This window comes from Triturus cristatus, chromosome 7, assembly GCF_964204655.1.
Source record: "Triturus cristatus chromosome 7, aTriCri1.1, whole genome shotgun sequence".
NCBI classification, from domain to species: domain Eukaryota; kingdom Metazoa; phylum Chordata; class Amphibia; order Caudata; family Salamandridae; genus Triturus; species Triturus cristatus.
In genome coordinates this window covers 10,560,082-10,588,067 of record NC_140590.1, presented here as the reverse complement: position 1 = coordinate 10,588,067, position 27,986 = coordinate 10,560,082, and the positions used below count along the sequence as shown (strand labels likewise).

Below are 27,986 nucleotides of genomic sequence, written 5' to 3'. Positions count from 1 at the left end.
AACAAAAGCAAAAACATGTCCTGAACCATTTATCTTCAGGGATACCTTCTTTTTTAAAGGCATCTTACGAAAAACATATAAAAATATGATTATCCCAAAAAAAGTGCATTTCATCAACAAGCAGAAGCTTCACACCTTAGCACATCCGATTATAACACTGCATTGAGAGGCATTTATTAAACGTGATCGTTTTCCAACATGAACTTAGAAATATTGATGCCTTACAACAATGCCATTATTGAATAGAGAGCCATTGTATATATATTCACTGAAAAAAACATAGGTTTTACAGACGTTATAGTTAGGAATTAGCATTTAAAAAACCTTAGAAATTCACTGAAAAAACCATAGATTTCAGGGACGTTATAGTTAGTTGGACATTTGACTCATATAAAACCAGAGAAATATGCTCGTTATAGTTAGTTGAGCAAACTATAACTCGCGTGCCCGCAATGCACTGGTGATGACATCACATATTACATCACTCATGACATGGTCAGTGACATCACTGATGACATCACAGATGATATCATCCAGTGAATGTGTGTTTCTGTAAAGTTTAAATATTTTTCATTTATATCTATGCCAAGGTGTATTGAAGAAAGAGTGAATTTACAAGTCCCTGAATGGATTATTTAGTAGAAGCGTGTCCGACTGTATAACTGAGTAGTTGAATATGTGTTACTAAATGTATGGGTTAGTGACTAAACTGTCTGAAAGTCTGTATTAGTGTCTCAGTTGGTGTATAAGCAGCTGCATGTGTTGGTGAGTAGCTACATGAGTGTCTATATGGGTTATTGAATTGTTGTCTGAGTATCTGTATGAGTGCCTGAGTGTCTGTGTGGGTGGGTGGGGGGGTGTGTGACTGTGCATACAAGTCTGAGTGGGTGATTCACTGGTTGTATGGATTCAAAAGTACATCTGGGAAGGGCTGTATGGGTGAGTTATTGTGTGTATGGGTGTGTTGGTGAGTGAATAATAATATCCACATTTGTAAAGCGCGAACAATCACCCGTAAGGGTCTCTAGGCGCTGGGGGCCGTCGGGAAGATTAAGCAAGCTATTGCCCAGAGTCACATGGTGCTGGGCTAATCTGCCACCGGCACCGGGGATCGAACCGTGATCCCCAGTTTCCGGAGTCAGTCGCCCTGGCCGTGACGCCACACCTCTTCCCCAATGAATGAATGTCTCACTGGTATATGTGTGAGTAACTACATATGTTTTAAGGCAGTATATGTGAGTTTTGGAGTATATAAATGACTATACGTGAGAGTAAGTTATTCGAAGGAGTGGGTGTATAAAAGTGTCTGCTTGTATCAGTGATTGTATAATACAGTAAGTATGTATTAGTATCTGCATAAATAAGTGATGTGGTGTGTGTATAAATAACGCAGTTGGTGTGTATAACTGTATACATGAGTAAATGGGTATGTGATTGATTCTTTGCATGACTGACTAGGTGTGTGAGTAACTATGGATGAGTGGCGAACTGTGACTGTATGTATAGGTGTATGAGTGCATGAATGCATATTATAGTACGGTATTGATGAGTAACTGCATGTATTAGTGAGTGGATGTGAGTGTAGACCTAGGAAATAGTGGGTGGTATGTAGTATCTGAGCATTGTTGTGTGTATGGTTTCAAAAATAGTAGTCTGTATTTTAGAGTGCATGTATCACAGTTTATATTAGGCCATCAGTATGTGAATCAGATTATCAGGTGGATGATGTCATCAGTGATGTCATTTGAGATGTCATCAGTGATGTCATCAATGATGTCACTGACCATGTCATGAGTGATGCAATATGTGACGCATCCCCGAGCTAAATCAAAATAGAGTTCTTTATGAATTATATATAATTTGTATTGATGGCCTTTATAATTCATTATGAAATAGTTTGGTTTGTCCAGATATGATTTGGATGAATGGGTATGAGTGACGTATTTAATGTTTGTCCTGTATAGACAAAAGTTTTTCTGTTGTGTCTTTTGCAAAAAGTCAAATATGTATACAAAAAATTATGTACATCACTTTAAGATGAGTCTTTAGGTTTGTGGTACAATGTAGTGTTATGTGTTTTTTATAATTCAAGTCATTTATGATTAAATCTGACAGAAAAAGAAGTCATCAGTGTTAATTTTCCAATGATTACACTTTGAATGAAAATATGTGCCAAATAATGGGCAGCACTGGCAGCTCCTTTGTTTTTTGAAATTCCTAACTATAGCGGATGTAAAACCTATGGTTGTTTCAGTGAATTTAGAAGGTTTTTTTAAATCTTAATTTCATATTTTAATATTTATAAAACCTATATTTTTTCTATTTTTTTATTCATATTTTGAAACTCTATTATTCTTTTTTGTTTTTAATTTGAAAAATATGTAATGTTTTATATCTTCAAAAAAAGTATGTATATCTTTTTTTGTTGTTGAGAAAACTGAAGTCCCGTACCAGTAGTGTACCAAGCTCCATCAGCACGCCAATCCTATCCGCCATATTGCTAAACTCGTAAAGGATGCGCATTTCGTATCCGACGGGTTTGTTGCACTGCGTCCCGTGTAACATCATATACGTATGTGGTCGTGCCAACTGCTACTTTGGTATGCGACGGGTACGCAGTACCAAGCCATGCCTTATGTCATGTACGCATGGGGTCACGCCCGCTGCGCATTGCGTATGAGACGAGTGCATGCTGCTAGGCCCTGTGTTACATCATAGACATATGGTGACGCGCCGTGAACGCAATTCTCTCATTTTTTTTGTCTCAAAACTATATCTAAAGAAGTTTAAAATGTATATGAGAACCAGCGATAATCTAAAATATTTAAAACATTTATATATTTCTAACTGTAATAAACTTATATTATGGTAATATTTTCCCAAAATCGCATCGGGTGCGGCCTCCTTGTGCGCTCGCTGCGCGATTGCCATGTGACCTTAAAGAAAACCATTTGATTGGTTCATAACATTTCCCATTGTAACAGTTGGAGGACCCTTCTGCTTACAGAGCTTTTTTGAAAACTTGTTGCTATGTACACATATCTGACAGTACACACAACATGCAACCGTCATCTTCATCAATATTCATGCTCTGTGAAGTAGCCTTCCACCTGTGATAGCCATGCATCTAAAAGCTACATAACTGAACTTTTCCCCACTGCCAGAGGTAACATGGTTGCATACGCTGTCCACAGCACAATGTAATGTGGTACGGCCCAGGGGCAGTATCATGCATAGATAATGAACACACGGACACAGGTAGATAGTGGAAGTGGGTACGGGCACGTGCGCTCGACTCCTTTTGATTACCAGGGTCACATATCCAGTAACGTCTGTGCTGGATGCGTGTGGGGAGAGTGTAAACCAGCCCTCAGGGAATGGTTGCTGCTAGCATCAACTACAACAGTAATCATTGGATCACACACAGAGATTCAATAATAAAAGGGTCAATAGTTTGTGCTGCAGTAAGGTAGGGACACTAGATGTGAAATACTACAGAAGAGATTCTATCGTAAAATAACCATAACGTGTGGTATACTGAGATACAAGCAGTAGATCTGAAATAATATACGTAAAGATTGTATCATAAAGGGTCCATCAGGTCTAGTGCACTCAGATAGCCACATCAAAAGCATTCAGCATGTGCACATCCAGCGACGATGCGTGCTGCGGGCAGGCCGTACTACAACACTACATCATCTGCAATAGCGACTCAATCTGAATTGTAAACACTGCTCTCTGCAGTGTAGGCCAGAGAGCGGTCAGCAAGGGCCCACAGCCACGTGGCGTTGACTTGAGCTGCCCAGTTTGCCGTACGCGAAGCAACAAAAAACGTGTGCGGGCCCTGTGATGATGCGTATGCGTGATGCGGACAGAGCGCACTTGAGCAATGTCTTTTGCCTACAGGACAGCGTCATCTACAATAGCGACTCGATCTGAATTGTGAACACTGCTGTCTGCAGGGTAAATTGAAGGCAGTAGTGAGCACAGTCTTCCATGAATACTTTTTCTCACGTCCTCTTCACAAAATACAACAACATAAATTACAAAAAACTCTGCAATAAATAAATCAAAACAATTCGAATTGCGATCTCTGCTGTCCACTGTGTACACTGTTATTCAGTGTTCTTTACCACTACCAAGAAGAACTTGGTCATTGTACTAGACCTATAAGTCATCTAAAAAAAGTTCTTCAAGCAAGTATACTAAAAGGCTATTGTGTATATTTCAATAGACGTTGTAGTTAGTTGCCTACTGGATTCTGTAATTAAACAATCTCCACTCGATCTGAATTGTGAGCCCTGCTGACTGCACTGTAGGCCAGAGGCTGTGGTCAGTAACGCCTCACAGCCACGTGCCGTTGGATTCAGAAGCACGCAGTTGGTTGCACCTGATCGGAGGGGTACACAGAAATCATCACAGATTTTAACTTCTGAAATCCTCAATCACAGAATCAAGACCCCGGTTCACTGTTCCGACCTGCTGTACCGCGGTGTACTCCACCGACTGCAGTCAGCCAAGCCCAATGATCATGTGCAGCACTTAGCTACGGAAGCACAGAGTCTGAGGCACGTCAACGCAGGGACTTCTGTGAAAATTCACAAGCAGCAGGTAATATCGGACATCGTCCATTGTGGGATCAAGACACCGTTCCACTGTTGGGACCTAGAGTTGCTTGCACCTGGTCGGAGGGTGTACCTTCATCTACACTCTCAGATGTAGTTCTAATATCATCCATTGTGGGATCAAGACCCCGTTCCACTGTTGGGACCTAGAGTTGCTTGCACCTGGTCGAAGGGAGTACCTTCATCTGCACTCTCAGATGCAGTTCTAACATCATCCATTGTGGGATCAAGACACCGTTCCACTGTTGGTACCTCTTCGACTACTGTGTTAATAGTATACAGAGCACTTCACGGTGCTGGGCCTCAGGCTGGGCGCTGTGTGCCTGTGTCACGGTAGCCAGCGTTGATCTCAGGAGCCTTCCCAGCTCGCAGCCCTCGGCGCAAAAGCTTCCACCGGCACGTGGTGGGCCCTCTTTTGCATACGACGGTGTCGAAAGGTGAACTGTGTGGCATATGTGCGTCCCAGCGGCCATGACGGTTTCTAGATAGCAGCAGGCTGAGAGCATGATTACCGCAGCCACCCTCGCTCACGGCGTCAGCCTCGTGGCAGTGTAAGCTGTGCAAACCTTACAGACATGTTCGCCATTCCGGAAGAGAACCACACCCAGAGAAATGTGCCTTTTATTCATAGCCCTATGCTAGCCTTGCGTACGCCAAGCCAGCCCACTACGTTAAAGATTTTGGGGGTAGGGGGCACATACGCGCTATGTTTTCATAATCTTTCCTACTGACTGTACTATAATGGTTGCGTCCACGGTCGACTTCACTCAATAGACCATCAGTGTATGTTGACATGTAAATGTCTGTGCTCTGCATACTCAAGTCTCTCCGGCACATCCCCTCAACACTTTGCATTGTATACTTTTATAATCCAGAATCACTTGCCACCTTTGCACATACTTTGCTCCCATCTCTCCCCGCATTCTGCATTGTGTGGCACAGGTGCCATGCCATGTTTGGTTTGTGTACACGGCTAGCCATGGTTCCCACAGTACGTAATGTTGTTGTGTCTGCTAGGTGTACATGTTGTATGTGATTATATAAGGTAGTGCGTTTATTTACGAGCAGTGGTTTCTCCCCATTACATATCGCTGTCTTAAAGAGGATACAGTTTTTTTTTCCACAGGTGAACAGTGCGACCACAATGGCAGTCATTCATTACTATGCAAGAATGTCCAACTGCACGACGCTTCTAAGCTTGCAGCCCCCAATCTTGCGTGCTTTCTAAAAAGCACGCCAACTCCCACAATCAGACCAATATTCATACAGATTTCTAACAGCAGTTATCTGCTTCTTAATAACATGGACTGCTACGCAATGTGAGCTGGCATACCGTATGTCCTTACTGTTTCAAACCGAGTAACTTCCTGTGGCAATGTCTATTCCCACCCACACAAAGTAACGCCCAAAGTTCAACTTGGCCTTCAATACCTACTTTGAAAACAGATTTTATTAAACGGAGCAAACTGAAAGCACTTTTGTTTCAAACAGAAGTGTCCCTCACTTCTCCAAAAGTAAGTTATCGACTGCAGATAGCACGAACTTCAAGTAAAATACACTCCCTTTTAAATACGAACCTCCTATTACACTTTGTGAATTGTTACACAATTTTCAACACATCTGACATTTAAGGTCTGGCACACTTTTTTAACATTGTCTACTCCGGCCTTCTCACAGGCTTTCAAACTGTTTTTAGTTCAATACCAGACTTCATTCATTCGATCATCTATGGAATAACAGCAACAGTGCCCATAACTCTCGCTATGTTTGCGGCCATCCTACTACTATTTTAGCTTGTTAAAAATGGCTACGCTCCCTGTGGTAACAAGCATGTCCGACAGAATACGCCTCTATGCGAAGCTACATCAATACCGTGAAAAAATGGAACAATTTTCGGCTGCCTGCCTCCATCTATTATTGGACCCAGCTACAACATGACATTTATTTACACATATACAATCTGCGTGCAACCATCTTTTTATTGCAAAACTTGCCCAAACGACTGGCGAATGGATCTATGCCTTGCCAACATCCCAGCAAACGCTCCCGATATCCAGTAGGTAATGGAGTATCTTGAAAACCATGAGCTTGATTGTTCGGGCAGTGGAGCAATGGCGGATGCAACGCAAAAAGGTATCCTGGCGGAATGGGATTTCTGCGCAGCCGCGAAAGATCTCCTGCAATGTGCGACCTTTGACAACATCGCAGATTGCCTGCCAATTCAAATTGCTGCTCCAACATTCGAGGAACATTACAGTCCCTTCGAGGATACGAATTGGATCGCTTCGCTTTTCTCACACGATGGCAACAATCGCCTCTTGGAACATTACGCATCTCAAGCTGCTGAACTTCCGGATTGCAATCTCCAAGACTTGTAAGAAATGTGCTTGATTCTTGGATTGATTTTTTCCAACTTTTTCCTGTTAAATTTTTTAATACACTTCAATTGAACTATTTTCATATAATAACTTTCTAAGTATGCTTAGGCATTTGAACTCTGTTTTTATTATTGTCTCTTACCTCTCCACACTAACCAGGGATGGCCTATGCAAATACGCTATTTACTTGCTAAATTAGCCTAAACTCGACATCCATTTTGAAACCATATCTATTCTTTGTACACACATCTCTCTGCCTGCCTCTTATCCACGAAGCCCTTTCACACAAATTAGCTCATACTCAGCCTCTGTTCACGAGCTGGCAATCAAGATCAAAAAGTCATAGCTCTTGCACCAGTGGTTCCATTTTTGGCACTTACATAAAGACACTTTTTATATACCTTGCAGACTCCATCGCTTTATCCCACACAGCCACTTTCTTAAACACACCTGATTTCACCATCACATCAGTTTACACCAATCAGCTCACGGTTTCATTCCCAAGTATACTGGCATCTCACTCTGGGCAAAACAGCACTTTCACACCAGTAGGGGTGAATACATCGCTTCTCACTCCCTGTATATCACACCCTAACCACCCCACAGACCTCACAGTGCTCCTACCCTCCTCTTTCCTACTCTTTTCGCCCTTTTTTCCCCTTACTCGCTTCAACGGAATTACAAAATGGCGGCCAACACTTCCTAGTTGCAACCACTCACAACCAATAAGCAGCAAGCTCGTGCTTGTAACGCCTCAGCCAATCAGATTGCAGAATTCCCAAATATCAATATCTGTAAATTTCTATAAGTCTCAAAAACTACTGAACAGATTTACACCAAATAAACAAAAGCGTGCTTTCTAGACCAAGTCCCTTCTCCCTGCCAAATTTGGGGTAATTCCGTTCACCCGTTCGACCTGTAGCCTTGTCTAAAGTTTCCTATGGAAATTAACATGGAGAAAACACGTTTTGTGACCCCCCTTTTTTCTCGGCCCCCCTTGACAAATCACCCCCAAACTTCCCACATAGGAGCTGATGTGAACAAAGAATTAGTTTGGAAAATTTCATGAAGATTCATCAAACGACGTCAAAGTTATAAGCAAAACAAAAAATGCTCTTCCAATGGAAACTTGGTCCTAACTATAACTATCTACTGGCAACCGCCAGTAGGTAATATATATATGTGAGAAGTTGGCCTGGTATATGCTGTTCACTAGTTCTAGTGACCACCTTGTACCATGCCAAGCAACCCTTATGGTGTGGTTGTAAGTCAACCTTTTCGGACTAGCTGCCCTAGTGGTAGCGTAGGCTAAGCAGTCTTTGAGGCTAAACTCGTGATGCGTGTTAAGCCAGCTGTTTTACCAAATGCAACCCCCTTTTATACCAATGAAAGGACACCACACAGATATATATTCAAAATATATATGTATTTATTTCTCAAAGTAACCCCTAGTCTCTTTATGAGCACAGGAGCACAAATCGTCAAACAAGATTATCACAGAATACACAGAAGTTGCACGTTATATGGATAGGCCCTGGTGGCCACTCAAACCATATACTAAAATAGTGGTATAAGTACCACGAACAGAAAAGGGAAAAGGCCTAGGGCCTCTAGAATCGCTGGGCCTACAAGGAGCTAACGTCAGTTAGTGACCAGGAGGTCCACGGGTGGCGTGTGCAGAGCAAATAGTCACACGCGTGCTCCCATAGGTTTCAATGGGTGCGTAAAAAGTACAAAGTTACTGCAAAGGAGATCTTCCGGGTTGACTAGGAACTTAAGATTTGGAACACAGGCACTAGAGATGTATTACTACACATGGGCACCGGAGTACCAGCTTTACCTCACCCACAGGAAGCGGGTGCATAGGCCTCCAAGTGCGTCGGGTTTCTTCTATCTGTTCCGTTGAGCCTGGGACAAAGATGCTGCAGGCGGTCGGTCCGGTAGAGATGCGGTGGATCCAAGGGTGGATCGGAGATGTTGAAGACCTGTAAGCAGAGGGGACAGTGTTCACAGTCACTAGCCAGTGACCAGCGTGGCACCAGGTGGGTACCAGGCGATGTCGGGTGCAAACAGGTGATGAGGGGTAGCTTGTCTCCGCAGCCACGTGGTCCCTGAAGGTCGACGACGTCCAGGAGTCGGCTCACGAGCTGTCCAACGCAGGTTCTCGCTGTCGGCGGTGTCGGCGACTTGATCGAAGCAAACAAGCCTTGGCAAAAGCAATTGCAGGAGGATTCGGAAATCAGCTGTTGGTTCTGACCAGCAAGGTCAGAGGGATTGCTCCTTTGGAGGGGAGCAAGGGCCAGTCTGGAGCAACCAGACCAGCGGTGTTTGTCGTAGATTTCGTCGCCAAGATGGCCACTAGCCAGCGGGCCAGCAACCGGTTAGGCGCGTCGAGTGGCAAAATGCAGAAGGGCCCCACGCAGATCGTGGAGATGCTGGAGGGCTCACCTTTGGTGCAGATGCTGCTCGAGGGTTGGGCTTCTCAGGACCCAAAGCACAACTTGGAGGGAGCCTCGGTTGTTGCACTGGTCAGCTTGTCGTAGTCGTTCCAAGATGGCTGGCTCCACGTGTCTCGGTGCCTCCACGGGTCTCCTCTTTTCAGGGACTGTGGATCGGGCGGTGAGAGGTCTGGAGGTCCAGGTCTTGTCAGTCTCTGGGCTCGGGCTCCGGCGGGAGGCGGCGGCAAAGCAGACGGTGATTCGCTGGATGGTGCTTGCGTTAGCAAGGTGGTCACTCCCTGACCACAGGGGAGATTTTCTTCAGTCTTCTGTGCAGCAGAATGTCGAAGTTCCCGTCTTCTTCTTAGTTTCAAGTTGATTCCAGGATGTCTGAAGTCTTAGGACACAGCTCCTACCTTTATTCGGATTCTAGGGGCCGGACTACCTGCTAGGTCCCTCCCTATGGGTGGGACCAGGAAGGGGGGTGGTTACACCCCCAATCCTTTGTCCAGCTCGCCCCAGGCCCGGGACTGGTGTGCCCCAGGACCGGTTTGAACTGGCATATGCACCGAGGCTCCTTGTGAGCCACAGGCATGTCTGGTTTCTTTCAAGCCCTACCTGACCAATACACAAAATCCTGTCTGGGGTGGTGCACGCACCTCCCCTGGCAGGAAACCCTTTGTCCACACCTCCCAAGCTGGAAGGACTCCCAGCAGCAGGAGGGCAGACTTGTGTCTGTGGTGGCAGCATCCATTTTGTGGAGCTGAGGCTATGTCTGATTTTACCCGGGTTTCAGGTACTGTACATGTCGTGTCCCTCTAGAAGGGTGGAATGCTAACCCCGTCGCCAGAATTGGCGAGGGGTTAGTATTCCAATTCGTATGACACCTTACTCGACATGTTTTGATAAAGCCAAACCAAAGATAGCATTTAACCGCGAGGTTCATAATGCACTTAAGAGTATATGGTATGACGATATCTGGAAACAGCAGAAGGAAGTTGTTCCGACCACTGCAGACAGGCTCAGCTCATGCCAGAGCACCATCTCACATGGAACCAAGCACTCTGCCTTCAGGATTGTTAAGGCCTGCCATAGGAGTGACTTATAGGTTACCAGGTGTCCCATTTAAGGTTAGGTATAGGTATACTACACCTAAGTAAGAGGTGATTACACCAACTTACCCCAGCTGAGTGATCAGCCAGTTGTGTCAAATTGTTAGGCCAAGCCTGGGGTGGCATAATACATGCTGCAGCCCTTGGCAGGCCTTGGGTACACCAATGCCCTGGGTACCTAGTGTACACTGGTACAGGGGCGGACAGGGTGATCCAACCAATTGGGTATGTACCTAGGGTACATGGAGTCCATTTTACAGAGAGAGCAGATAGCCTGAGAGCCTGAATGGCAGGATCTCAGGCCAACTAAGTCGAAAAACCAGCTAGACACTAGGCAAAAATTTGGGGGTAACCATAGTCAGATATCCACCTTCCTACACAACCCCCCCCCAAACGAAGGGAGATAAGGCTGACCTTGACCAGGTAAGCCTATATTGCCCAAGTGGCCATATAAGGAGGAACCAGCACTGGCATGGTTACCCCCTGTCTCATGGTCCACTAAGCAATCCCTCACCCTAAGGGTATCAGAGGGTCTCCACCATAGGGAATCTCTACCTGTGGTGTGTCTTGGCAAAGTAAAAGGCTGGTGTTGAGATGGAGTACTGAAGTGAGTGTCCTCAAAGTGAGGCCTCAGCTTCCTCCAATCATCCTCCACCATGGATGCCTTTCTTTCTTTAACTGAGTTGCACTGTGCTCTCAGGGTCAGCCTCTGGCTACCTAAAGCTGGAGGCTGGGTCCCTTTTGTGGGCTTACTGGAGGGACAGGTCAGGTTTGGGGCCCTAAGGTCCCATGTTTGCCTGTGCCCAACAGAATCCCCCTGGGGGAGGTCCCTAACTACCTGTAAAGGAGATCCCTCAGGAATGTTTTTACCCATCACCTGACTAGGGCTACTAGCCAGGCAATCCTCATTCTTTTGATGGGGGGGTTCTTGTGGACAGGGGCCCTCTGGGGGTCCACTGGCCTCCCTGACCTCTGCAGCCCTGGGCTGACTGAGGCAGGGTAGAGAGAGGCAGGCTACCTGCACCAGACTGGATCCCACCTTGGAAGGGGCCACTGACATCAGAGGCTCTGCCAGGCCAGGCCTGGCTACCTCTGGGGCAGTTCCTTCACAAGGGGTGAGGTCAGATCCCTGAGGAGGCTGACCTTTTCCTAATGTCTGGGGAGAGGGAGACTTTTCTTCCTCCCCACTACTCTCAGTTTGTGTGGAGTGATCCATTGTTTCAGGCTTCACTACACCTATGTCAGTCTGAGTATAGGCTGAGACCATTACAGCCTTGCCAACCTTTTCAGGGGGGCACTCAGTTTGTGTTTGAGCTGTGACTGTCACAGCTCTGCCAGTCCCTACAGGGAAGTCTGTCTGTGCCTGGGCTGTGGCTACCACTGCCCTTCCAACCTTTTCAGGGAGGAAATCTATTTGGACAGGGGTTGTGAATGGCACAACCCCCCTACCCTTTTGTGAAAGGCCTACCATTTTAGAATGGGTGTCTTGTTCAACTCCAGCCCAAGCTGAGAGTTCTAAGTCATTCCCCAGTAAGCAGTCTACAGGCAAGGTTGGGGACACTGCTACCCTTTTAGGGCCAGTGACCCCTCCCCAGCTGAGACATACCTCTGCCATGGGATGACTGTTCTGTTTGCCATCAATGTTAGTCACCTGGTAGGAGAAACCGGGCAAAAGCTGCTCAGAGGGAACTAGCCAATGGGCCACCATTGTGATGCTAGCCCCAGTGTCTCTGTAGGCCTCAGCTTTTGTACCATTGATGTAGGGCTCCTGTCTGTACCTACCCAAAGTGTTGGGACAGGCAGTGAAGTTGGCAAACCCCATGCCACCATCACAGACAAGAGTGGTTGCTGTAGGGGAATTGGCTAAGCCAGGGTCCCCCTGTGTTCCCCAAGTAAACCCACCCAGATTTCTGGGGGCACTCCCACCACCTGGGGGATTACTGCTGACAGTAATAGGTGGTGTGACAGGAGTAATTGGAGGAACAGTTTTGTTTTTAGCCCTTGGGCAACCGCTGTCAGTTTTCCAATGCCCAGGAGTTTTACACTCATGGCAGTAGGGCTTTTTAGCTGTGGTAGAGGAGGGAGCTTGGGACCCACCACCCTGTGTGGAGTTTTGGGGCCCTGAGGAAGGTTTCTCTTTTTCTTTATCCCCACCCTTCTCTTGAGGCTTGGTGGTATCTTTCTTTTGGTCACCACCCTGGTTTTTAGGCCTGATCCTGGTCCTGACCCATTTATCTGCCCTCTTTCCCAATTCTTGGGGAGAGGTCAAATCTGAGTCTACCAGGTGTTGATGGAGAAGCTGGTTTTGACAATTACTTAAAATCTGCTCTCTCATCATCAAATTGTACAATCCTGTATAATCAGACACCTTACTTCCCAGCAACCAACCCTCCAAAGCCTTAGTGGCACATTCCACATATTCAGACCAGTCCTGAGTCTGTGTCTTCTGGGTGTCTCTGAACATTAACCTGTACTGTTCAGTGGTTAAGCCTAACCCATCAACTAGGACACTCTTCAGGACTCTGTAATTTCTGACATCCTCTTCTCTAACAGTGAGGAGTCTATCTCTGCCTCTCCCCTCAAAGGAGAGCCATAAGATTGCTGCCCACTGGTCTTCAGGAACCTGCTGCACTTTGCAGGCTCTCTCAAGAGCAGTCATCCATTTGTGGATGTCATCCCCACTTTTGTAGGGGGGCACAATCTTGGACAGGTTCCTATTGTCAAAGACCCTATCTTTGTCCCTAGGGACATTGCTGCCACCAGTGGGTATAGACCCACTCTCTCTATGCTGCCTAGCCTTGCTCAGTTTTTCTTCCATCAGGGCTACTTCTAGCTCCTGCTTCCTGATCCTCAGCTGGGCTTCCTGCATTCTGGCCTCATGTTCCCTCCTCTGAGGGGTGGTCAGTCTCCTTCTGGAGTGACCTTGAGAGCCTCTAGAGCCATGGGAAGCATTGGAGTCACCTGAGCGATTCCTTTGCCTTCCAAGCCCTGTGTTAAGTCCACTGGGGAGATCCAATGGGGTGAACCCACTGTCAGTCCCCAATAGCCTTAGTTTAGCTGGGCCAAGTATAACACTTGGCACTGGGCTAGTTCTCCCTTCATCCCCACTCACATCTGTATCCCCATCACTTTCTTCCTCTGTGGTAGGCATCCCATCTAAGGGGTGACTATTGGGAAGGGGTACTTCAGTGGCATCTTCAGAAGGGGGGCCTCCTGTTCCTGTCCCTAAGGGGGCTAACTGGGAAGCTTTCTTGAGTGCTCTCTGATTCTCATCATTCTGTAAGAGCTCTCTGAGCTCAGCAGAGTTTGGGTTCTTGGGCTGTTTAAGGCCTCTAAGAGTTGCCAAATGCCTGAGCTCATTCTGATTAAGGGTAGCAAAGCTGGATGGTGCCCTCTGGGGGTCACTCTCAACAGAGATGGGTACAGTGGACCCCTCTGCCCCGGCCATTGCTCTTAAGTGTGGGTGGATGTGTTGCAATCTACCTACACTTGGGTTTACCTACTAAACCTATCTAGTAGTTGTAGTCAGGGTGTGCTACTCCCTTTGCTCTACAACAACTAAGTTCAGTAGAACTTAAGTATATCTAATCTTGTTTTATATGTACCTACAGGTACCTATGTGATCTTTCAATTGGTAACCAAGAGATTACAATGGTAAAACACAGCAAGCTCAAATCCAACCGCTGCTCACCAATGTGAGAAGTTGGCCTGGTATATGCTGTTCACTAGTTCTAGTGACCACCTTGTACCATGCCAAGCAACCCTTATGGTGTGGTTGTAAGTCAACCTTTTCGGACTAGCTGCCCTAGTGGTAGCGTAGGCTAAGCAGTCTTTGAGGCTAAACTCGTGATGCGTGTTAAGCCAGCTGTTTTACCAAATGCAACCCCCTTTTATACCAATGAAAGGACACCACACAGATATATATTCAAAATATATATGTATTTATTTCTCAAAGTAACCCCTAGTCTCTTTATGAGCACAGGAGCACAAATCGTCAAACAAGATTATCACAGAATACACAGAAGTTGCACGTTATATGGATAGGCCCTGGTGGCCACTCAAACCATATACTAAAATAGTGGTATAAGTACCACGAACAGAAAAGGGAAAAGGCCTAGGGCCTCTAGAATCGCTGGGCCTACAAGGAGCTAACGTCAGTTAGTGACCAGGAGGTCCACGGGTGGCGTGTGCAGAGCAAATAGTCACACGCGTGCTCCCATAGGTTTCAATGGGTGCGTAAAAAGTACAAAGTTACTGCAAAGGAGATCTTCCGGGTTGACTAGGAACTTAAGATTTGGAACACAGGCACTAGAGATGTATTACTACACATGGGCACCGGAGTACCAGCTTTACCTCACCCACAGGAAGCGGGTGCATAGGCCTCCAAGTGCGTCGGGTTTCTTCTATCTGTTCCGTTGAGCCTGGGACAAAGATGCTGCAGGCGGTCGGTCCGGTAGAGATGCGGTGGATCCAAGGGTGGATCGGAGATGTTGAAGACCTGTAAGCAGAGGGGACAGTGTTCACAGTCACTAGCCAGTGACCAGCGTGGCACCAGGTGGGTACCAGGCGATGTCGGGTGCAAACAGGTGATGAGGGGTAGCTTGTCTCCGCAGCCACGTGGTCCCTGAAGGTCGACGACGTCCAGGAGTCGGCTCACGAGCTGTCCAACGCAGGTTCTCGCTGTCGGCGGTGTCGGCGACTTGATCGAAGCAAACAAGCCTTGGCAAAAGCAATTGCAGGAGGATTCGGAAATCAGCTGTTGGTTCTGACCAGCAAGGTCAGAGGGATTGCTCCTTTGGAGGGGAGCAAGGGCCAGTCTGGAGCAACCAGACCAGCGGTGTTTGTCGTAGATTTCGTCGCCAAGATGGCCACTAGCCAGCGGGCCAGCAACCGGTTAGGCGCGTCGAGTGGCAAAATGCAGAAGGGCCCCACGCAGATCGTGGAGATGCTGGAGGGCTCACCTTTGGTGCAGATGCTGCTCGAGGGTTGGGCTTCTCAGGACCCAAAGCACAACTTGGAGGGAGCCTCGGTTGTTGCACTGGTCAGCTTGTCGTAGTCGTTCCAAGATGGCTGGCTCCACGTGTCTCGGTGCCTCCACGGGTCTCCTCTTTTCAGGGACTGTGGATCGGGCGGTGAGAGGTCTGGAGGTCCAGGTCTTGTCAGTCTCTGGGCTCGGGCTCCGGCGGGAGGCGGCGGCAAAGCAGACGGTGATTCGCTGGATGGTGCTTGCGTTAGCAAGGTGGTCACTCCCTGACCACAGGGGAGATTTTCTTCAGTCTTCTGTGCAGCAGAATGTCGAAGTTCCCGTCTTCTTCTTAGTTTCAAGTTGATTCCAGGATGTCTGAAGTCTTAGGACACAGCTCCTACCTTTATTCGGATTCTAGGGGCCGGACTACCTGCTAGGTCCCTCCCTATGGGTGGGACCAGGAAGGGGGGTGGTTACACCCCCAATCCTTTGTCCAGCTCGCCCCAGGCCCGGGACTGGTGTGCCCCAGGACCGGTTTGAACTGGCATATGCACCGAGGCTCCTTGTGAGCCACAGGCATGTCTGGTTTCTTTCAAGCCCTACCTGACCAATACACAAAATCCTGTCTGGGGTGGTGCACGCACCTCCCCTGGCAGGAAACCCTTTGTCCACACCTCCCAAGCTGGAAGGACTCCCAGCAGCAGGAGGGCAGACTTGTGTCTGTGGTGGCAGCATCCATTTTGTGGAGCTGAGGCTATGTCTGATTTTACCCGGGTTTCAGGTACTGTACATGTCGTGTCCCTCTAGAAGGGTGGAATGCTAACCCCGTCGCCAGAATTGGCGAGGGGTTAGTATTCCAATTCGTATGACACCTTACTCGACATGTTTTGATAAAGCCAAACCAAAGATAGCATTTAACCGCGAGGTTCATAATGCACTTAAGAGTATATGGTATGACGATATCTGGAAACAGCAGAAGGAAGTTGTTCCGACCACTGCAGACAGGCTCAGCTCATGCCAGAGCACCATCTCACATGGAACCAAGCACTCTGCCTTCAGGATTGTTAAGGCCTGCCATAGGAGTGACTTATAGGTTACCAGGTGTCCCATTTAAGGTTAGGTATAGGTATACTACACCTAAGTAAGAGGTGATTACACCAACTTACCCCAGCTGAGTGATCAGCCAGTTGTGTCAAATTGTTAGGCCAAGCCTGGGGTGGCATAATACATGCTGCAGCCCTTGGCAGGCCTTGGGTACACCAATGCCCTGGGTACCTAGTGTACACTGGTACAGGGGCGGACAGGGTGATCCAACCAATTGGGTATGTACCTAGGGTACATGGAGTCCATTTTACAGAGAGAGCAGATAGCCTGAGAGCCTGAATGGCAGGATCTCAGGCCAACTAAGTCGAAAAACCAGCTAGACACTAGGCAAAAATTTGGGGGTAACCATAGTCAGATATCCACCTTCCTACAATATATATATAAATATTCTCCAGCCAACGCAGGAAGAAAATCTGCTGCACAACCTAGGACCCAAAGGGTTGCGAGACTACAAAAACATGGTAAAGAAACCGAGAGCCGCGACAGAGGAAAATGTGTTCCAACACGCGTTGGAGGACTTAGACAGCCACTACCAGCCGGTCATCTGTACGGCAATTGATAGGTACACTTTCTTCCAGCGGAAACAAAACGAGACTGAAACGCTTCAAGATTACGTGGCTGCACTTAAGAAATTAGCCATCAACTGCGAATTTGGCCACCTTCACGACGACTTAATACGAGACCAAATAATAATGCACACGACAAGTACCAACGTTCAGGAAAAGTTATGTGTGAGTGGCGAAGCACCCCTCCAAGAGATCATAGCCATTGTCAAAAAGGCCGAACTCTCCAAACGTGTGTGGCTGCGGCCAAGAAGGAAGCAGAGACGAAACCTGCTGTCTGTGAAGTCAGCAACACCACTGGATCAAAGGACAAGCCCCCGCTCCCACAACATACCGACAGAACAGGCGGCCCACTCGGACTACTGCGGCGCAGGCCCCACCCACCCGGACAAGAAGGGTTCCTGCTACAGATGCGGCAGCTTCGCCCACATGGCCAACAACAAACGCTGCCCTGCATATCGTGTTAAGTGCTCCTTCTGCGGCATAGTGGGACATTTTGGTAAAGCCTGCCGAAGGAGACCTAGCAACACGTCCGTGAAGTGTGTCATGTACGACTGAATCCGATGTGGGGGAAGGGGATAGAGATGAAGACTGCTTCCTATGTGTGGACGACCAGATTTGGGGCATTGATTGCAACACTAAAAAGAAACCTTCGTGCATAGTGACCATTGGGGTGTCCAAGTTTCAATGGTAGCGGACTCAGGTTCCCCATTTACCCTTATACAAAGGGCGGTTTGGGACTCTGACTTTGCCAACACCATAGGGCAACAGCTACACCCCACAGACATCCACCCAGTCACTTACACTGGTGAGAAGATGCCCATGGTAGGGTTCAGACCCCTCACATTTGAGTTCAAAGGCAGGGTTGCCACAGGCAAACTATATGTCGCAGAAAAGGGCCCCTCACACTCTTGGGATGGGCTGACCAGGGCGTGCTAGGCATACAACTCAATCCCAGTGGCGACATTCAAGTCCCCATGAAAGACAACACGCCCACCCCAGACGTGGACACCTTGAGGAAAGACTTTCCCAGCGTCTTTTGAGGCACCATAGGCCAACTATCCAAATTTACGCACAAGATAGTACTGAAGCCTCCACACGGACCACAAACCGCTGATAAAGGTCCTAACATCCAGCGGCCATGCCACATCCACCCCGCGCATCGCAAAAATGTCCCTGAAACGCCTTGACTTTGTGTATGACGTGGAATACTTACCTGGCCAAAGGAACAAGGTTGCAGATTTCCTCAGCCACCATGGAAGCAGCACCGGTACCCAGTGAGTAGGATGACTACCAAGTCGCATTCATGGAGGACCATGAGAAGAGCATCAGTGCACAAGAATGGACATCTGCTTACGACACCGATCCGACACCCTCCTCTCCTGTGCCTTTACATACGAGACACCCTCCTTTCCTGTGCCTTATACACAAGACACCCTCCTATGTTCAGAGTCAAAAAAGACACCCACCCGTCCCTCCAGCATGAGACCACACTAGAAAGCCCTCATCCAGGTTTGGAGTTCTTTGGGGTCACTAAGGGGGGAGGGGCGACTCCCTCGAGAGTCAATCAATGAGAGATACAGATTATAAGAGCGAAAGGAAAAAATGTGACCAGAACCAGGTCCCACAGTCGAAGGTGTGGGGGGAGGGGGGCATGCATACCCCCCTCCCAGTACTAGCCACACAGACTCACTGTACGGGACTCATTCTCAGCTCGGGGCACTGAGACTCCGTGAAAGGGGGACGGTAGGGGGGCTCTAGTCTTTATTAAGGTGTATCTCTGAGGTGTCAGACTCTCTTGGGGGGCTCTTTCTATGTTAAGGGGTCTTTCTGATGTGTCAATCCCTCATGGGGGCTCTAGTCTATATTGGGGGGTCCTTGGAGGTGGCAGATCCTCTTGGGGGGGCTCTAGTCTTTATTATGGGGTAACTCTGAGGTGTCAGACCCTCTGGGGGCTTTAGTCTATAATTCAGGGGTCTCCAACCTTTTCAGTCAAAAGAGCTACTTACGTTCATTGAAACAATTCAGTTACTATTCGCGTTGTAAGAGGGACTAGATTATATGAGTGGCCGCCCTATGCAATGATCTCGCCACTTTCTTCTCGGAGAAATCAAGACTCATCTCTGCTGACCTCGCCTCTAAGAAGGCTCTACTGCCTCCCTCAGGTGCTGCCTCCCCCCTTCACCCCTTTGATAAGGACAAACTGACCACTAAGAACAAGGTGTCGTGGGGTACCTTTACCCCTTTTAGTGAAAATGACATCCAAAAGATTCTTCAGAATATCAATCCCTCCAGCCGCTCCAGTGACCCGTTGCCCCCGGCTATCTTCAAAGAAATCAAGAATACACTCGTCCCCACCTGGACGAGGATCGTAAATGCTTCTTTCTCACAAGGCACGATCCCCAGGTGCCTAAAAGCAGCTCAGGTTTCACTGATTAAAAAAAACAAACAAACGCTGACAAATCTGATCTCAATAATTTCCGCCCCATTTCCAACATCCCCCCCCCCCTAGCGAAATTCCGAGGAAAATGTGTTCAATCTCAACTTTGCGATCACATAGAGAACTATCAGCTTCTAGACCAACATCAATCTGGTTTCAGAAAGGGACACAGCACCGACTCAGCTCTCACCCACCTTATGGATGACATTTTAAAAATGCTCGACAAAAACGAATCCTGCCTCCTGATTCTCTGTGACCTTTCCTCCGCCTTCGATACGGTGAAACATGACAACCTTCTATCCATCCTGCAAAATAGAACGGGCTTTGCTGATCAGGTGTTACAATGGTTCTCGTCTTTCCTTCATCACCGATCACAAAGAGTCAAGGCAAACCACTCCCTCTCCCAGCCCTCTCCTGTACTCACGGGGGTCCCTGAAGGGTCCCCCCTATCTCCCATCCTATTCAACCTTTTCCTGGAACCTCTCACTAACTCAAGAAACTCCATGAACATTCTCTTCCACGTGTATGCGACGACACGCAACTCTATTTGAAAATCTGACCCTTGGATAACATCATCTCCCTCAGCACTACGCTAACGTCTACTCAACACTGGTTAACGGAGAACCATCTCATGCTTAACACTTCCGAAATGGAATTCCTGCTCATCTTCCCCCCCCCCCCGAACCACATCCCCAAGATTGACCTATGGCTGAGTCACCTCACCGCTTTCAATTGCACTCCTCTCATCATTGACTCAGCAAAATCCCTCGGAGTCACCATGGACAAGCACCTGAATATGAAAAATCATATCAGCAATGTATGTAAGGGAGCAAACCACTTGTTGAGGTCACTCAGAAATATCAAACCTTTCCTTCCACTTAAGGATTTCAAGCGGGTAGTCCAAGTGCTTGTCTTGCCGAGGCTTGACTACGGCTGCGCTACTCTCGGTGGCCTCCCCAAATACGCCCTGGCTCCACTATGGTCAACTCTGAACGCAGCGGCTAGACTGGTCACAGGCACCAAAAGATACGATCATATATCCCCAGTCCTAAAATTGGCTGCCCTACGAAGCTCGAATTCAGTTAAAGATTGCTGTTCTGGCTCACAAAACCCTTCACTTCAACACTCCCAGGTACCTTGCGCAAAAACTAGAACTATCCTGTGGTCCTAGAGCCTCAAGAAGTGCCAGTACCTTTCTCCTGAGACCACTCATCCTTAACAAAAAAAGAACCTGTCACCGAGCCTTCTCCGGCGCTGCACCAAAGATTTGGAACTTTCTTCCACCGGAAGTACGTGGAAGATCTTCAAGGAAGGCTTTCAAATTGGAAGCTAAGTGATTCCTTATGATCAAATTGTTACCCTAAGAGGGCTACGCTCACTTACTCGTTTATTGATACTGCATTTATGTCCTACCTCTCATCATATTGTAAAGCGCTCTGTTGTCCCTCGGGATCTGGTTAGCGCTATATAAAACGTTATAAATAAATAAATAAATAAATAAAAGGCTGCAGGCAGCGATTGAGTTGGCGCACCAGACAGAGGTCCCAGCATTAACTACAACAGCAAACAAATTGTAAATGTTGAATGACACCCCATGGGTAACGCACAACCCCCATACCTGCAATGTGCCTGCTACCCATGCGATGATGTTAGCGAGTCCTCCCTGTGCACGAGGATTTTATCTTTCACAAATGAGCTTTGAATTGATTTTGGGAATTCAGCCATTTTTATGTAAACACCAACAGAAGACTTTTGAAAATACACACAATTTCGTCTCGAACACACATTCTTAATTTTGGTATACAGATGAATTCAGCCCAGCAAAAGCTTCCACGTTAGTAGGCTGGACTACACAGAAGAGCTACTCACAGGTAGAAGGAGAGCTACTCACAGGTAGAAGGAGAGCTACTCACAGGCAGAAGGAGAGCTACTCACAGGCAGAAGGAGAGCTACTCACAGGCAGAAGGGGAGCTACTCACAGGCAGAAGGGGAGCTACTCACAGGCAGAAGGGGAGCTACTCACAGGCAGAAGGGGAGCTACTCACAGGCAGAAGGGGAGCTACTCACAGGCAGAAGGAGAGCTACTCACAGGCAGAAGGGGAGCTACTCACAGGCAGAAGGGGAGCTACTCACAGGCAGATGGAGAGCTACTCACAGGCAGATGGAGAGCTACTCACAGGCAGATGGAGAGCTACTCACAGGCAGAAGGAGAGCTACTCGTTGGAGAAGCCTGCTCTATATTAAGGGGGCTCTCAGGGGTGCGAGACCCTCTTGCATGGCGGCTAGAGTGTCTCTGAGGTACGAGGCTAAAGTTTCTATTTGTGGGGGTCCCTTTTCTATCCTGTGTCTGGGTGCCGGGGTATCTATCCTGTATCTGGGTGCGGTGGGGGGGTCTATCCTGTATCTGGGTGCCGGCAGGGGGTATATCCTGTATCTGGGTACGGGGGGCGCGGGGTCTATCCTGTATCTGGGTGCGGGGGGGGGGGGGGGGGCTATCCAGTATCTGGGTACGGGGGGGCGGGGTCTATCCTGTATCTGGGTGCGGGCGGGTCTATCCTGTATCTGGGTGGGGGGGGGGTCTATCCTGTATCTGGGTGCTCTCTCATTGAAGGGGCTGCCGCTCCAGCACGAGGCTCTAAATCTCTTTACATGGGGGTGCGGGTGAGGGGGGGAGGCAAGGCGTGTGGTAAGATTACATTCTTGGGGGTCTCTCATTCAGTTCAGGTGTCCGACTGTCTTGCATGTGGGGTTAGGCAGTGTGGTAAGATTCAATCCTTGGGGGTCTCTCACTCAGATGTCAGGCACTCCTCCATGGGGGGGGGGGGGCGGGGGGCAGGTGGTGCGCTTGGACTCACACATTAGGGACTCTCACTGAGGTTGCCTGGGAGAGGGAGTGTGGTTAGGATCAATCCTAGGGGGGGGGGGGGGGGTCGATCTGAGATATCAGACACTCTTCCATGGGGGTGGGGGCGGGCAGGGAGTGTGTGTAGATTCACTCCTAGAGGGTCTCTCACTCACTTCAGGTGTCCGACTGACTTGCATGTGGGGGGCAGGGAGTGTGGTAAGAATCAATCCTTGTTCGGGGGGGGGGGGGGGGGGGCTCCACATGTGCCGGCGGTTCGAATTATACAGAAAAGTTGTGCTCTTACCTGAGAGGCCAAGAAGTGCCAGGAGCAGAGAGCCCAACATCCCGGGTCCGATGGAGAGCAGGTCCGGGGTAGGATCCGGGAGAGGGGGTGCTGCAGGGGGTCAGGAGCGCCGGGGCACGGGCTCTGGGGGGGGGGGGGGGCTCCGGAGGGGCGCAGTGCAGGTGCCTCGCCCTCAGTCCTGGGAGCTCCGGCAGCGGGAGAAACCTTGGGAATCTGGAGGAGAGAGACTGGGACAGACCCAGCATGAGGGAGGGGGCGGTGCCTGGGGGAGGAGCCTGATGGACGGGGGATGGAGCATGCCCCCTCGGGGGAGGAGCCTGATGGACGGGCGACATAAACTGCCCCCTGGGAGAGAAGCCTGATGGACGGGAGACGGAGCATGCCCCCCACTGGGGGAGGAGCCTGGAAGATGGGGCGGGAAGGGGAGGAGCTTGAAGGACAGGGCTGGATACTGCCCCTGGGGGAGGAGCCTGATGGAAGGGCGATGGAGCATGACCCCCTGTGAGAGGAGCCAGGAACCCCCTTCGCAAGAGACTGCCCCCTGGGGGAGGAGCCAGGGAGCACTGTGCGCAACAGACTGCCCCGGGGGAGGAGCCCTGGTGTTGGATACTGCCCCCAGGATACTGCCCAGTGCGGAGAGACCTCCCCCTAAGGACGGAGCCTGACAGCCTCGGGGCTGGACACGGCCCCCCTAAGGGGAGGAGCCAAGGGAAGGGCCGGTCAACCCTGTGAACAAGAGACTCCCCCCCCGCCCCCCAGGAGAGGAGTCAAAACCGGTGGTGCCCCTTCGGTCAGAAGACCGAGACCCCCCGCCCTGCCCCATGACCTCCGTCGGACCGTCGGGTGATGGCTCAAGGGGTCTGTCTGGGGGCATTGAATAGGACACTTCGCCCGCCCAGAGAGGCAACCTCGTGACAACAAAGAGACAGCCCAGAGACTAGAGACATCCACCTTAAAAGAGACACCCCACGCCAAGGAGCACCATGCAAAGGCCGAGAGAGGCGCCTTGAAGCCGCTCCTGGAAAAGGGACTCCACCAGAAAAGAGACGGCCCCAAGGACGAGCGTCACAGCTCCTTGCTATACAAGCCAGCCCCCCTGTGCCCGACCCCGACACCTGAAATAAACCAAACATTGCGTCCGCTCACTCTCAGACATGCGGCTCCTCGGGCACTCCACGGTTAATGCACTCGCTGTCTTTGATGACATGTTTCGGCATGCTGGCCGCCCTCACAGTGCTTCTGCAGGCGCGCCTCGACTCGAGGATGTAGCGCTTTCTTCACGTTTATCAATGAAGACTTCAATCTGTTACTGCAGTGCCTAGAAGGTGGTCAGTGAGGGAGGTGGCCCGTGATGGAGGTGGATAGTGATGGAGGTGGGCAGTGATGGAGGTGGGCAGTGATGGAGGTGGGCAGTGATGGAGGTGGGCAGTGATGGAGATGGGCAGTGATGGAGGTGGGAGGTGGGCAGTGATGGAGGTGGATAGTGATGGAGGTGGGCAGTGATGGAGGTGGGCAGTGATGGAGGTGGGCAGAGATGGGCAGTGATGGAGGTGGGAGGTGGGCAGTGATGGAGGTGGATAGTGATGGAGGTGGGCAGTGATGGAGGTGGGCAGTGATGGAGGTGGGCAGAGATGGGCAGTGATGGAGGTGGGAGGTGGGCAGTGATGGAGGTGGGCAGTGATGGAGGTGGGCAGTGATGGAGACGGGCCGTGATGGAGGTGGGCCGTGATGGAGGTGGGAGGTGGGCCGTGATGGAGGTGGGCAGTGATGGAGGTGGACACTGGGCAGTGATGGAGATGGCCCGTGATGGAGGTGGCCCGTGATGGAGGTGGCCCGTGCTGGAGGTGGGCAGTGATGGAGATGGGCAGTGATGGAGGTGGGCCGTGATGGAGGTGGGCAGTGATTGAGGTGGGCACTGGGCAGTGATGGAGGTGGGCTGTGATGGAGGTGGGCAGTGATGGAGGTGGGCCGTGATGGAGGTGGGCAGTGATGGAGGTGGACACTGGGCAGTGATGGAGGTGGGCCGTGATGGAGGTGGGAGGTGGGCCGTGATGGAGGTGGGCAGTGATGGAGGTGGACACTGGGCAGTGATGGAGATGGCCCGTGATGGAGGTGGCCCGTGATGGAGGTGGCCCGTGATGGAGGTGGGCAGTGATGGAGATGGGCAGTGATGGAGGTGGGCCGTGATGGAGGTGGGCAGTGATTGAGGTGGGCACTGGGCAGTGATGGAGGTGGTCTGTGATGGAGGTGGGCAGTGATGGAGGTGGGCCGTGATGGAGGTGGGCAGTGATGGAGGTGGACACTGGGCAGTGATGGAGGTGGGCCGTGATGGAGGTGGGCAGTGATGGAGGTGGACACTGGGCAGTGATGGAGATGGCCCGTGATGGAGGTGGCCCGTGATGGAGGTGGGCAGTGATGGAGGTGGGCAGTGATGGAGGTGGGCAGTGATGGAGATGGGCAGTGATGGAGATGGGCCGTGATGGAGGTGGGCAGTGATTGAGGTGGGCACTGGGCAGTGATGGAGGTGGGCTGTGATGGAGGTGGGCAGTGATGGAGACGGGCCGTGATGGAGGTGGGCAGAGGAGGAGGGAGCGTCTCTGCGTCTCTTTTCCCCAAAGTCACACTGTTGCCCGAGTCTCTGAGTGTCACCTGTCTCTTCCGGTCTGTGTTTTCGGTCGATTGTCGCCCGGCGGTATTTGGAGGCTGTTCGTGCTTTGAGGTTTCACCACAATGAGGCTTTCAGCGAGGTAAGGTTTCCTCCCAGCAGTCTGGCTGTCTGTATGTGTGACTGTCTCGGTAGAAGAGACGGTGCGAGGAGGTTGCTGTGGACGGACGGAGCAGTCATTCAGGGTCTTATGGTGCCCTAGATTTTGGATTTGACTATTCTTTTGATGACGCGACTAAGAGTCATGTCTGCCGAACGGTCGCATCGCAGAGCCAGTAGAGACTGGAACCGGCTTCTATGAGCTTCAAACAGCTTGAACGTGCACACGAACTGACACGTCTGCTGAAGCACAAATCTCCTGCTCCATGACCTAAAATACGGAAGAAAAGACCAAACTAGACTTCAGAACTTGGAATATGGATCCGAGAGGCTTTGTGTGTGCGAGACTATGGAGGCCATGAAACTTCTGGCCCCGTTCAAGCGCCATTTACGCCTTGAGAAAGTCACGGCGGTGACGAAACGCGCCTCGGCTGTTTCCGATGCTCGACACAAGGATTGGACTACCAGACACATCACAGAACAATCACTTTAGGAATGTACCAACAAAGGATTTAGGGCCAGTCTTTGTGTTTTTGGTGTTATCAGAAAACACATCACTTCAATGACAGATCGATTGATGTCTCTGGTGTGTCCTGGAAGGGGAGGTATCTCTTCTCATCATTGGGTTTCTTTGCTTTAGGGACTATTATACATATTTCAATGTGAAAACCTTCGGAGTGCCGGGGTTTCATTTTGAATACATTGTACAAGTCACTCTGTGTCTTGTGGCATTAATACTCTGGGTAGCGGGGTGTCTCACCCTGAGTGGCACCGATTGTATTTATGGTTCTTAAGATAATTACGTTTAATTGACTATAATACCCCAGGGTCCGGTGGTTTTTTTGAAGTGCGACCTCGCATCCGCCACTACCTTGTGTGGCTTTTTGTCTGGTGGCTCAGTGGACTGATGCGCCCACTGTAGGGGCCTGTGTTTGACCTCATGGTCACAGTTTCAAATCCTGGCTGGCCCACTCAGCCTTTCATCCTAATAAGGTGGATAAAATGAGAACTGTTGGGTAACAATAAACACCTGTCATTCAGCGCCAAGAGGCCCTTGTGGGTGAACGCGCAGACCTCTGTACCAGCTGAGAGAACATTCTAGAAGTGACCCTCTAGCTTGTGCTGGGACGGGTGTGTTTTGCCTCAATTGTTACACAAGGGGTTAACAACTCTGGAAAAAGGCAAATCTCCTGTAGAAGAGACAAGACTCGGGGGACCTGGCACAGACTTTGTATGGTTTGCAAAGGGTTACACCCGCAGGGCATGTGAACATATGTATCTGGGAAATGTGACATCCGGGAGAGGCACGAATGGGGACACAGCACCACACACAGGGTGCAGCATTTATGGGAAACATCGGATATCTCCAGGAAAAGAGACTCTGCCGAAGGGAGCGGCACGAATAGGGACACAGCACCACACACCGAGTGCAGCATTTATGGGAAACATCAGATATCTCCAGGAAAAGAGACTCTGCCGAAGGGAGTGGCACGAATGGGGACACAGCACCACACACAGGGTGCAGCATTTATGGGAAACATCAGATATCTCCAGGAAAAGAGACTCTGCCGAAGGGAGTGGCACGAATGGGGACACAGCACCACACACAGGGTGCAGCATTTATGGGAAACATCAGATATGTCCAGGAAAAGAGACTCTGCCGAAGGGAGCGGCACGAATGGGGACACAGCACCACACACCGAGTGCAGCATTTATGGGAAACATCAGATATCTCCAGGAAAAGAGACTCTGCCGAAGGGAGCGGCACGAATGGGGACACAGCACCACACACCGAGTGCAGCATTTATGGGAAACATCGGATATCTCCAGGAAAAGAGACTCTGCCGAAGGGAGTGGCACGAATGGAGACACAGCACCACACACAGGGTGCAGCATTTATGGGAAACATCGGATATTTCCAGGAAAAGAGACTCTGCCAAAGGGAGTGGCACGAATGGGGACACAGCACCACACACCGAGTGCAGCATTTATGGGAAACATCGGATATCTCCAGGAAAAGAGACTCTGCCGAAGGGAGTGGCGCGAATGGGGACACAGCACCACACACAGGGTGCAGCATTTATGGGAAACATCGGATATCTCCAGGAAAAGAGACTCTGCCAAAGGGAGTGGCACGAATGGGGACACAGCACCACACACCGAGTGCAGCATTTATGGGAAACATCGGATATCTCCAGGAAAAGAGACTCTGCCGAAGGGAGTGGCGCGAATGGGGACACAGCACCACACACAGGGTGCAGCATTTATGGGAAACATCGGATATCTCCAGGAAAAGAGACTCTGCCAAAGGGAGTGGCACGAATGGGGACACAGCACCACACACCGAGTGCAGCATTTATGGGAAACATCTGATATCTCCAGGAAAAGAGACTCTGCCGAAGGGAGCGGCACGAATGGGGACACAGCACCACACACCGAGTGCAGCA

At 49.7% G+C, this 27,986-nt stretch overlaps 1 protein-coding gene across 2 annotated transcripts in view; it reads right to left on the bottom strand.

Annotated features, from left to right (window-relative positions):
• Window positions 1-22,990, bottom strand: part of BCAM (basal cell adhesion molecule (Lutheran blood group)) — a 444,431-nt gene extending 421,441 nt beyond the window's left edge. For both annotated transcript variants that reach the window (XM_085615482.1, XM_085615483.1), the window contains exon 1: window positions 22,776-22,990. In XM_085615482.1, coding sequence (XP_085471608.1) covers window positions 22,776-22,815 — 40 coding nt within the window. In that variant the 5' untranslated portion in view covers window positions 22,816-22,990. The remainder of the gene's footprint in view (window positions 1-22,775) is intronic.
• Between the last annotated feature and the right edge of the window lie 4,996 nt (window positions 22,991-27,986).